The 13,463-nt window shown below is 43.4% G+C and overlaps 1 protein-coding gene across 1 annotated transcript; it reads right to left on the bottom strand.

The window, feature by feature from the left end:
* Window positions 1–8,548: 8,548 nt before the first annotated feature.
* On the bottom strand, window positions 8,549–9,902 carry c1qtnf9 (C1q and TNF related 9; the record flags this gene model as incomplete). Its single annotated transcript, XM_083654863.1, has 3 exons — window positions 8,549–9,318; window positions 9,539–9,601; window positions 9,725–9,902. 3 exons carry the CDS (start codon window positions 9,900–9,902, stop codon window positions 8,549–8,551), a joined length of 1,011 nt encoding a protein of 336 aa, XP_083510989.1.
* Between the last annotated feature and the right edge of the window lie 3,561 nt (window positions 9,903–13,463).

The following is a 13,463-nucleotide window of genomic DNA, read 5'->3' as shown; positions in this document are numbered from 1 at the left end:
ACGAGGGTACCTCCGGCTTGGTCGGGCATCCACACAGGCACAATTGGCTGTGTCTGGGGGTGGGTAGCCGGATTAGGGGTATGTGTGTCCTGGTTGCTGCACTAGCGCTGTTCGGGGCGGAAGGGAACTGGTGGGAATAGCGTGATCCTCCCACGTGCTACGTCCTGCCGGTGAAGCTCCCCGCTGTCAGGTGAAAAGAAGCGGCTGGCAAATGTGCATGCATGGTGCTAGTATACAGCTCTCCCCAGATCGGCAGAGAGGGTGGAGCAGCGACCAGGGGCAGCAGGTGGAAATTAGCCAAGTACAATTGGGGAAAAAATGGGGGGGGGGGGGGGGGGGGTCTGACTGTTCAAATGTTTATTTGTTTTTCTAGTAAAGTACATCAAAAAACTTAACCAACATACTTTATTTAGCTTTATAGAACATTTTGCCTAAGAATTCAAATTAAATGCTTTGACATAATCTGTCACATCAGACGTGTCAATGTTGTATTAAATACAGGTTATTAAAAGTAAAGTGCATCACTCAATACAAAAATAAAGGCTTTTATAGTCACGGAAATGACAAAAGGCACATAGTAGAATGGCCTTGATGTAATTGTATGCTTTAAGGTATCCAAAGGAGTTTCCCTTAAATAACTTTCTGTATAGATACCAATATCAGCCGATAAATAGAAATTTCACATTATCGGTGCGATAATTTATCAGCACCGATATATATTGTGCATCCCTCTTGTCTATAAGGCAAGACCTACTTTTGCTGGACGTTAAGGAGAAGAAAACAAACAACTTAGCTATAGTCGCCTAGTTTTTTTTAGAGCCAGCATGGTCCACAGATCATGACCCTAACCTCCTTCTGTCACACGAAGCAGCCTCATGTATGTGTGTGTGTGTGTGTGTGTGTGTGTGTGTGTGTGTGTGTGTGAATGTGTGTCTGTCTACATGTGTGTGTGTGTGTGTGTGTGTGTGTGTGTGTGTGTGTGTGTGTGTGTGTGTGTGTGTGTGTGTGTGTGTGTGTGTTTGTGTGTGTGTGTGTGTGTGGATGGTGGGGGGGTGGTGCTGGAATGCCCCCATCCTCATGCACGTTCTCCTGCAGCAGATGGGCCTGCTCAGTCAAACTCTCAGTGTGAGTCTGCCGTCATTTCCACCAGCTCACTCCATCCCGTGGAACACTTATGTAAACACAGAGCCACCGCTGCCAAGCACCACTGCTGACAGACAGTCAACAGCCCTCGTGAAACAATGTGCCGCTTTCTCAACTAGGCTCAATTGTTTTCTTGTGCTTTCTTCCTCGGCCACTGGGAAATCACCTAGAACACTAACTGGGAAAATAAAACCGGACTGATAATAATATTCCATGTATTCTCGAAGCAGAAAGATAGGCGGTAGGGAAAGAGTTTCTCCAGCTTGGGTGCCTTTGCTTTCGTTATGAAAACTGACATCATCCTATCGGCCGTTCTACCAACTGTGCTTTCCCTCAACACCTGCATGCCTTCTCTCCAATGCTTCTCTCCTCACGTGGCGCCAACTGTCATAGGCCAGTTGGCATCTACAAATACTTGGCAGTGCTGTTGGCCAGGAGGAGACCGAGTACACAGGTGGCTATGCAATTTCACAAGAAGGCAAGACAGGACTTCAAACATCAACGATAACCAATGATGTTTTATTGATCCATATCTCTGCGCTTCCAGCATCATGATTTTCTGAGCCATTTTTTCCACCAGCCAAGCATAAATGCAGCACAAGTAAATGGCAAATGATCTGTTTATTGGGGCTTCACAATAGCTCTTGTATTGCTTTCTAGAAGGTATTCCTGTACTATCCACAATCCATGCACAGAAAGGCATGAATGCTAATGAAGCAGCACTCAATAATAATAATAATTAATAATAATAATAAAGCTCACTCAATCTTAAGCCCTAGCAATTTTTTGACACTGAAAAATAAATTATGTTTGGAAAAGAAGTGTCCCATTATGCGCACTTCTATATCACATTGCAATCCTACTATAGAATCCTAGAATGAGGAAAACTGTCCTCTGTCCTTCTGTCTGTCTGTCTGTCTGTCTGTCTGACCGTTTGTCTGCACCATAGACATAAATAATATGGACATAGCTATCCCATTAAATTTCAAACGTTGGCCATCGCATCTTCATTTTTCATCAGCAGAGTGGGAGGGAATGAGTTAAGTCCTTCCGCACCTCACGTGAGATGGGGGTTTCCCGGAGCCGCAGCTCCGCCTGCTATTGTTCTGTGATCGGCAAGCTGCACGATCACTGGACAGACAATCGGTCAATCACCCCCTTTTCTATCATCTATTTTACTCCAAACTAGAGGTCGACCGATTTTTCTATTTAATAAAAAGAATAATCAAAAACATGTTACTGTACTGGCTAAGATAACATCTTATATTAGATGTAGGCCTACAGTATAATGTTATATTCGATTTTCAATGTGCATGAATGGATAATGGAAATCTAGGCTACTAGATTCTTTAAAAAAAAATACCAACAGAAGAATATTGCACATTCTTTGGGGCCGATACACACACGTTTAGCTGTGTGTTTCTCATTCCACGAATGCACAATCCTTACAAGTTGTACCCCGTTGTAAAGGTGACTAATCAGGCTTTCCAACTATATAAAATACAATACCAATTGGTATTATTAAAGGGGAGAAATAATCGAGCAAAATAACGTTTCCAAACTTTTTTTGAGGAGTTTATTTTAATCGTATTTTATCGAATGAAAAAAAAAATAATAATCGGCATTATATATCGGCCATCGGCCGCCCTGCTCTCTAAAGATCGGCATCGGCATCGGCCATTGAAAAAGCAATATCGGTCGACCTCTACTCCAAACGGGCGAGTTATATAAAAAATGACCCCCCTACAGTTGTTATGAAAAGGTGAAATTAGTTATATAGACCAAAACCATGTTTTGCCCCTAACTGGAAAGATGTTTAATCCTGTTACAAAGACGGGCATTTTAACATGTGGAGATCTGCCTACTGCCCCCGAGCCCAAGTGGCCATTCGAGGAATTACAGCTTAAACAAAGACTTCCATATCTTCCTGGGAAAGGGGGTGGGCTTACCCACTGGTCTGCACCCATTGAACTCCAACGGGCAGGCCAATCAATCTGAACCTGCACATGCTGAGCAGTGGAATAGACAGGGACTGATGAAGCAGACTTTTCTATTTTCCCAAATTTACGCTGTTCATGACCATTTTTGGCAAGTCTGCGCGGCGTTGTGGCGCATGGATGCCGGACCCCGGGTATATGGACTAGTACTTATAATACAACATTTCTCATATGTCAGTTCCATGCCCTATTGTCTGTAAGGGAATCCTTTCTACTGCAGACCTGGATCACATATTGTGGCTTCCTCCTGCTAAGCTTAGGATGGGAGCGGCGCTCTGGGGCCCTGGTGCAGAGTTAATTACGAGCTAAGGGAGGACCCCGACCCCCCCCCCCCCACACACACACACACACACACACACACACACACACACACACACACACACACACACACACACACACACACACACACACACACACACACACACACACACACACACAGCAGCCAGCTGGAGCCAGCTTCAGATTAGACTCAGAGACGAGGATGGCCATGCATGATACACAAACATGTGTACACACACACATACAAAAACATGCATTCCACAAACACACATCTCACATGCACAATCAGTTAGGACATTCTTTCCCACCGTGCATGACCCATGACCATTTTTTGTGTGTGTGTGTGTGTGTGTGTGTGTGTGTGTGTGTGTGTGTGTGTGTGTGTGTGTGTGTGTGTGTGTGTGTGTGTGTGTGTGTGTGTGTGTGTGTGTGTGTGTGCGCGCGCGAGCACGGAGGAAGGCATTCAAAGTCATTGACTCCCTTCCCGTTTGGCTAGAAAAGCCAAGCTCTTATGCAAGAGGTTATAAATGCATAATAATGATTAGTGAATTCCCGCCCACAGTTCACCTCTGCAGAGGTATGTCCCGCCTAAGGCTAGGATAAAACTACTAAGGTCAAAATGAACTGAGCACTAAATGAAAAAGACAGCCAGACAGGGAGTATCAGGGTAAAGTCAGCTTTGTAGTCATTTTCCATTCTGTGGCTTAGCTCTGAGACAGACACAATCATCCTGGAGCACTACGGCCATTCCTGTGTAAGCCGTCACTTTGCTGCTCGTCTATTTGCCTCAATGACAGAAGGCTGTCCTGAAACAAGCAGCACAGTGTTCTACAGGGGTGACTGGTTGGTTAAAGCAGTGGTCCCCAACCACCGGGCCGCGGACCGGTACCGGGCTGCAACGCATTTGGTACCGGGCCACAGGCCCGGGAGGGGGGGGGAGTAATTTTAGAGTAGTAGCAATCAGTTTGTAGTAGTTGAATACATGTTAAGTACTTGAAATGTAAATACAGACACAGAGACACACACGATTTATATTGTGTTGCAAGTGGATGGATTAAATATCACCTGGCAATATTCAGCACTCTATATCTGAATCCACATTAAAATCTTCTTGCCACAGTTTTTTTGTTAGCTCACCTTTCATTTGCAAGAATATGCTGAAGGAGACTTCCAACAGCAAGCCCACTCAAGTGTGTGAAGGGACAGCGTGTGGGAGTGTGTTTGTGTGTGTGTGTGTGTGTGTGTGTGTGTGTGTGTGTGTGTGTGTGTGTGTGTGTGTGTGTGTGTGTGTGTGTGTGTGTGCGCGTGTGCACGGGTGTGTGTAGTCTACTCCTCTTCCATCCCAGTATTAATCTCATTAAAGAAGCTTTAGTCTGTGTTCAGGACTGGTTTCATCCACACAGCGTAATCAGGGAGACAACTAGGCTATTAAGCCCTAACTGGGAGATGAACACTCAGAGGCTTGTAATCAGCCAGCCATACAGCACTTGACTGCAGGAGGTAGCTTGGCCCTTGTGCACTCTCTAGTTGAGTGAGGGATAGTGGATGACAGATGAGCTAATATGGGTTAAATAAATGCTGCCAATTCTGCCAGGAGAAATGCATCACCTCCTCTGGGGCATACCATATTATTTTAACTGTACAGTAATGCTATACAGATCAGCCTAGTCCACTGGTTATTAGTGTACCAAAGTGGCAACAAGTCTGGTAAAGGACAGATTCACTGATACTAGTAGTATCCAACCAAGAAGCTTTCTCTGTTATGGTACCGGGTTGCACAGAATCAGATTTTTTTTATATACGGGTAGGCAACATGTGTCTAGCTGAGGTGAGCTCATTAACAAGGTGTAGTAGGCTACTAGCTGAGGTGAGCTCATAAACAAGGTGTAGTAGGCTACTAGCTGAGGTGAGCTCATAAACAAGGTGTAGTAGGCTACTAGCTGAGGTGAGCTCATAAACAAGGTGTAGTAGGCTACTAGCTGAGGTGAGCTCATAAACAAGGTGTAGTAGGCTACTAGCTGAGGTGAGCTCATAAACAAGGTGTAGTAGGCTACTAGCTGAGGTGAGCTCATAAACAAGGTGTAGTAGGCTACTAGCTGAGGTGAGCTCATGAACAAGGTGTAGTAGGCTACTAGCTGAGGTGAGCTCATGAACAAGGTGTAGTAGGCTACTAGCTGAGGTGAGCTCATGAACAAGGTGTAGTAGGCTACTAGCTGAGGTGAGCTCATAAACAAGGTGTAGTAGGCTACTAGCTGAGGTGAGCTCATGAACAAGGTGTAGTAGGCTACTAGCTGAGGTGAGCTCATGAACAAGGTGTAGTAGGCTACTAGCTGAGGTGAGCTCATGAACAAGGTGTAGTAGGCTACTACTCCTGGTTGAAATATCATATCTGTGACCTAGTTCCTGATTTTTTGATCCGGTGGAAAAAGGCCGCATTGGAGAAGCCACGCCCCCTTTCTATAGAGCGTGGGAAGTACAGATACAGGCCCAACCAGGGAGTGTCACCACTCCACCTTACACAGGTAGCTACTTACTCACCTGATCTGCTGTGGATTGTCATAGAGACAGTCAAGCAGAAATCTAACACCACACAGTGTACAGAGCTTAGAGAGGACAAAACACTACTGAGCTCATTGTCAACAGTCAACAGTAAAAGCTGAACAACAATGACCAAAAGGCTATTCTATCAGCATTAAAGAAAAACCATCAATCTGACATAGGTCTAATTGTCTATTTCTGACAACATGATGTGCGTGGTACAGTTTACAATTCTGTGGAGCAAGTGTGAAAATAGATTATGCTCCACTTCTAAAAGTACTAGTAGTAGTAGTAAGCTATGACACATTTTTTGCACGGTAGAAAATTGATCATGAATGCTTTGTTCCACTGGTGAAAGGCCCTTTTGTAAGTTGGTGGAGTTAGTCGACACTGTGTCATTGGACTGAGATCAGCGGGTCGGAGCTAGGAAGAGAATGCGTTTGTTTCCTGGGCTGGGGTACAATAGGAAGGAGACTTTGTAAGTAGATAAAGTTAAGTTCATAAGCTATGATAACGTAGGGCTCTATTAATTTACAGTATGATGGGAAACAATTGCAACTGTGACTTGAAGAGAAAGTAGCCTATTGTATAAGTATATTCTAAAATGTCAGTACCTTGCTGATGGAGATCTACTGTATTGTTTAATTTGGGCTGCTTTAGAGCAGAGGACTCTGACCTGCTGGATGCGTCTTAAATTATATTATAATACAGATGCTAACATCAGGGCAATCTGTTCACCTCTAGTGTGAAGGTCCTCCTACCTAGGGCGGCAGCCATTCAAACAAGTCACTGCAGTGGGAATATACTGCATGGAGGATGACTGCAGAATCATACAAATTGAGTAGCATTAGCTATTATTGCCTGCTCAGAGTAGAGGAGCTATAAGGGGATTACACTTTGTAGTTTCCTAAGCTCGCAAAGAACTCGGGAGGCCAAACTGCTTATTTATTTGTGCATGAATTAACTTGCTTTGCCCATAAGGCTCTTTGTAGCTGGTGTAGCGCTCGACCCCCCTCCCTCCTTCACCAACTCCCTGCACAGCCTGGCATCTCCCACATCACTATAACAACCAGGGCTGTATGCACTACAATAACCCCCTCTGCTCCCGTTGCAACCGAGAAAGTCATTACAAGAGTGTGAAGCGACACAAATACATCAAAGAGAATATCCCGAAACTGACGATTTGTTTGTATTAACGTTTAACAACGTCACTGCTTGTAATCATTCTTTATTTTGGAATGTATTTGGTAACGTCAACATTTAATTTTTTTGCTCACCCTCCTCATAGTCGGTGTCGTCCTTCTGACTTTTCTTCACATCAAGAGAGCAGCTGTTTTTGTTGTTTGGTCATTCATAGTGAAGGACACGGATGGGTTTCTCTGAAGTCCAAAGGTCTCCTATCTCGCAATCGATGAGCTCTTGTAAAAACATGTCGGTGCAAGCAGGCTGGCTGCTTCTGTGCCTAACTAACTAACTAACTTACTGACCCGCGACATATTGAGACAAATGGCTGGCTAACTTCTAAACACAAGGCTAGCAACTTAAGCTAACTCAGGGTTTCACTAATAAAGTTCTAACTAATTGCCTAAACTCAATGATTATTAATTTCCGTTTCACCGACTGGAAAAACTCTTTCGGTAGCCACATAAATACACGGAATAAATAGTGAATCGTGCAATTTCCTCCGAAATAGTTCAAACAAAGCTCCAGAAGTCCGTTGATACTCAAGTAAAAGAGGTCCTTCTTGGCAGATAGAGCTGGCGAGCATCATCAATGCACTTGTTGCTGCAGTGATTGCAGGGGGCGGAGCCTCGACGGGTTACCAGAAAGGTTACTGGTTGACCGCAACGTGACCATTTCGATGACAGCCAATCATGACTCATTGGATGAGACCGTGACCGCAAAGCCACGCCCACAGTGGATCGCACTCCATTGAAGAAAAAAGAAAAGAAAGAAAAAAGGCACAGCAAGCGCTCAGAAGCATGCCACCCATCGTCTGCAGTCCTGCGACGCTTTGGGCTTCTCTGAGCTATTATTGTAAAACAAACAAGACTCGACCTTCCAGTTATGGTGCGGCACCCATGTGCGGCACTCGGCGTGCTTCCTCCTATCATGTCAACAGTCAAGGCAACTTATGTGTCGGAAATTTAATTTAGATTTATGTAGCCTATGCCCACCCCCAGCAAATACCACAGAAGAGAGAGGGAGGGGGGGGGGGGGTGGCTTGGTGAATGTTGTTTTTCATAGACAAACAGGCTGTAAGGAAACAGAGCAGAAGAACATTGTGAATGTAGAAAAGGAGATAACATCTGGATTTTATCTGTTTAATATCACACAGTTTTACCATTAATAAAAATGACAAACAGATAACAGCATATTTCACTGCAATTCGCCTACATGTTGTTGAAGATCAATTGAGGAAAATTTACATCAATTTAATGGAGTTAATCATGTGAGAGTTGCAATTATAATGTACACACAGTGCCATATAGAGAGTAAAAAATGCAAGCTAATCTCTCCTCATCTGTTCTTTAAAGTTATTTTTTCTCAGTCTCTGAGATTATTTATTATAAAGTGCCATCATGCCTCAATTAAGCCCCAAAGATTAAGAACCCAGAGAATATTGTGTCATCATCCTCATCAGCGAAGAGCCCATTGAAGAGCTCTCCACCGGCTACCTGCAGCCACACCCTGTCCCCCACGTCCAGGTGCAGCACGGCGCCCCCTGATGCCTGGTCCTCACTGCTCTGGTAGTTGTCCGTGGTGTGGATGATCTTCGCCCCGTTCTTCACGAGAGCCACCTTCACATTTCTGGAGTACACAGTGATGTGGTAGGTGAAGTAGTAAACACCTGCTTCAACACATGTAAATCTTCCTGTCTGTGGATTGTAGTGATTCTGTTGGTTGTAGATGATCTTGTCAAACCGGATCGGTGCGTTAACTGCTGGGAGTTTAGTGTGCTCTGTGAGTCCCACAGAGAATGCACTTTTAGGGATGTCCATTGTTTCCCCTTTCTGGCCTTTTTCCCCTGCCTCTCCTCGATTCCCTCTCTCCCCACGGTAGCCAATACTGCCTTTGTAGCCTGGAACACCAATTTCCCCCTTGGGTCCTGGCCTGCCAGGGGGTCCCAATGGCCCCTGAATGCCTCTGTCTCCTCGGGGGCCAACTTCCCCCTTCTGACCCTCTGGTCCAAGAGGTCCCACATCGCCTTTAGGCCCATTGGGTCCCGGTAGCCCAAGCTCTCCCTTGTTCCCTTTCAGGCCTATGGACCCTTGGACTCCTTGGGGCCCCATTTTCCCAGGTGGTCCCCTCTCTCCATTATCACCCCTTTTTCCTTTGGGGCCTAATGGGCCAATCACACCTGTAAAGCACAAGCATTATCTTAAATGTTCCCTCTCCTTTTATGGTGAATGCTTACTGGAGTATATACATATTGTAACAATCCAGTCAAAGTAAGACACACAATGCAAAAAAAGAAGTTCAAGTGCAAATAAAGGATATTCATAATGGGGTAAATATAGATGAAAGATCTATATTAGCTCATACCACATCCAGAATTTTTACTTTTCAGTGGTACATACCAGCTTCCCCTTTGTCTCCTTTGGTGCCATCCATGCCTGCTGGTCCACTAGCACCAACTTCACCTTTTATTAACAGAATAAGATATTTAAAAATTTGAAATTGATGAAGAAGGAAAAAAAATCATATTGGTCAAAAGTTGTGTATAGAGCCAAACTGTAGAGAGGATAATTTTCCTTTTAACTTACCTTGATCACCTTTGTCCCCTCTGAGTCCGTCTCGGCCGTCTCTGCCAGGCATGCCATTGTGCCCAGGGTCCCCAGGTATTCCAGGATGTCCACAGACACAACCTTTCACTTGGGTTTCCTCCTGTGCAACACACCTGACGGCCAATAGGAGGAGCAAGAGAGTGACATTGTGTCTCATCCGCAGCATTGTCCTTGAAGTGTCTGTCTCACAAAACTAAAAAGCACCACCAAGAAAGGTTTTAGACTCTAAGAACTGCACTCCAATGGACAGTTGAGTTTAGAACCGCATGCCCAGCTGTTCCAATGTACACACATGCACCAATGAACCTACAAGTAACAGACTGGAGAAGGCAGTAGAACCAAAGACAACCAAGATACCAACCAAGAAAAACACTACCTGGACTTTGAACAAAAGTGACATCAGTCCACTCCATTGGTCAAACTCAGTTTTTTGGGTTACTTATTGCGTCTGCCCCTGTCAGTTCCACATCACCAGGCTGTGCCCCTCTAGCATGCTTCTCCTGTTTCTCTATGGCTAATAATTAGCTTGGACTGTGAGAATTGGCTATGCAAAAGGCCACAAAGTCGCACGTGTTGCCTTCAGATGAAGTGAAGCAAAACAGGATATTGAACTTGTGCAAACGATTCGGCTGTCACTCCACATTGGATGTATAACCCCTTTTTAATAGATCAATAAAAAATGAAAGGCATTGGGTATACAAGCCTTAGAATGATGTTGGCTGTCATAGTTTTATCCTAACCTTTTGATTCACTTGTTTTATTTTGAACGTTAGACGTAGCTACAGCAGTTAAATAGGCCTCTGGTTAGCCATAGGAAACAAATAAATTAATGTGATGTTAAATCATGCATGCGTTTCTCATACGAGGATTTAAAATGCCAATAGCCAATAACAACTTGACCCCATAAATTACATCACTGCCATAAACTTTGACCTTTTCATGCTCCAAAGCCCATCCTAACCCTCACCAGAATACTTTGGAGACATGTTTCTTTTAAGTAACACCCTCTTATCTTCACTGATAGCATCCTGTCTAGTCTAGCACTTACACAGGGTGAGTAAACAGAAAGACTTCTGCACACTAAGATCCGGATCATCCATGTAATAGCCATGTTTAGTGTGGACATTCAGTCACAGAACTTAAATAGGATGAGATATTCTTTGGAAATACATGTACTGTGTAAAAGAGATTGATAATAACAATCACTAAAGTAAAGGACAATATATATTTCATGGCAGTTCTGTTTTTTATACTTAATTGCAAATGATCTTTTTGCTTGACCCTCAGAGAGGGGTCAGAACACAGGATCAGCTACAGAACAATGCTCCTGGAGCTGGTAGGGATTCAATGTCTTGCTCAAAGACACTTCAGCAATGCACAGGCTTGCTATCAGGGGTTTTTGAACCAGGACTCTCTGGCTGACAGCTGCTGAGGTGGAACTAGTTGCGTTGTGCACGTACCATTTTGACAGGGTTCCCACACCTTCTTCAACATCAAATTCAAGGACTTTCAAGGCCCAATTACCCAAATTCAAGGACCCAACATGGCATAGTTTGAGACATGGATCAAGGTGAATTACTGTTAGGACACTGAGAATTCTTATAATGAAAACTAGCAGAAGCTCACAGACAGTTAAAAAGAAAGAGGCTTTTATCTCAACTGTGTTGTATTAATTGCAATTGCAAATGACAGAAATCACAACACTTGTCAGAAAATATTTTGTTTTCACTGATCGAGAACTGAAGGCGGAGCAAGATTTGATGGAGGCGGCCCCTCATAATTCTCTACGCAGAAAAAAAACTAAATTGAAGCACTTTTAATTACTCATTACTCATTTCTATTTTCAAAATGTTTTAATACCTTGATTTTTATTTTTACCACATGCGCAGCGTGCGGTCAAGAGAAGGCTTTTTGGCGTGAGTCGTGCATTCATTCAGTCAGTCGATCAGGAATGGATAACGGATATGATGTCATCAGTGTTGTCATCCTTCCTGGCTGAGGCTATACATTCAGTGATGTCATCAGTGATGATGTCATCAGTCTGAGGCCATATAAGTGGTGGGAGTATAAGTAGGGAGAATCACTCTGAGGAAGTGGGGTTTGCTACATGACACATGTGGTCCTGGGCCGAAGTTGCCCTTGTTTGTTCAAAATCACAAACTTTCAAAGATTTCAATCAAGGACGTGTGGGAACCCTGTTTTAACAATGGGCTTATGAAATGACTTGGAATATCTTCTTTTAATCATTCTGTAAATTGTAATTCCCAATCTTTCCAAGTATCCCCTGCAAGCTGCTCAAGTACCCCCAGGGGTACCCCTGGTTGGGAATCACCGCAAGTCTCAGACACCAAGGCACCCCAGCTTCGTATTACACAGACAGACTGATACACAAACACATGTTATACATACTTTATTTCTGCAAGTTTTCCACACACAAGCCTCCAGATATAAATACTGTATATTTCAAAATATATAAACATGACAATACATACATGTGCACTTTCAAGTCATATCTGTACCTGGAACTACAAGTGGTGTAACTTCACTGCCATACATGATGGCCATTACACACTCATTTACTTGCCTGTGCACAAAATGGACACATTGTGAACATGTGAAGATGTAATCTAACAAATAAATGACAAGGCCATGGCTTAGAACGAACCAAACTCATTTATAATTTGAGGCCAATATCAGGACACAGTCTCTGTAGTCCCATAACCAGGCACAACGTGAGGTTGATTTGGTTACAGAGGTTACTGCAACAAGTCTTCAGACAAGATAGCAGAGACATCGTTAATCATCGAGTTCTATTAAGTTTAAGGCAAAACAATTACACAATAACAGACCATCCTAAAGCAATAAACAATGATATATACATGAATAAATGTACACATTTTTGCAACATGCTACAACACTGGCTTACAGTATTTCTGCCGTAGTTCTTAAAAAATGTGTACAATACAATTGGCTTGTTTAGCAGAGATCAATCTTGAGTTCTCGGGTAAGACTAAATTGACCTTGAATGACCTCCTAGTTGACGTTAAGTAATCATTTGCACATGGAAGGGAAGGGAGAGAAACAAATCCAGAGTGAGGACAGCATACTGTATGGCCAAAGGGAAAAGGGTACAAGCATTAAAGGAACACTCCGCCCATTTTCAACCAGCTTTGTATCATTAGAACATCAGTAGTATATCAGAAAACTGTAAACTGGTTTGAAGTCTGTCATTTAATTTGACAGTTATTGAGTGTTAAAGTGTGGACCAGTGACATCACTGGTCCACACTAACTCAAATTAATAACTCATTAACTCAAATCAACTCTCAATAACTGTCAAACTAGATGAATGATGAAAACCGTTTACAGTTTTCTGATATACTACTGATGTTCTAATGATACAAAGCTGGTTGAAAATGGGCGGAGTGTTCCTTTAAGGAATCAGTTCTATGGCATTTAACATCGGAAAAGCAGCAATCACAGGGAAACTGTGAGGTTAACATGGCAAGAGGTACAAAGGATTTGAAGGTTTTAGGGATACAAGGTTAGTGGGATCCTTAGAAAGTAGGGTCTACAAGTAGGTTAGCTAGTGTCTGAGTCATCTACTCAGTGAGTCTCAACCTTTTTCCAGTGAAACAGATAACAGTGAAACTATGACCCAAACAGTCATTCTTCTACATTCTCTAATTGTTTTAACTTCTTGTCAATTAAATAATGGT

The sequence above is a fragment of the Poromitra crassiceps genome (assembly GCF_964638095.1).
Source record: "Poromitra crassiceps genome assembly, chromosome: 2".
Taxonomy (NCBI): Eukaryota; Metazoa; Chordata; class Actinopteri; order Beryciformes; family Melamphaidae; genus Poromitra; species Poromitra crassiceps.
The sequence above is the reverse complement of the archived record's forward strand: the minus strand, read 5'-3'. Positions and strand labels throughout refer to the sequence as shown.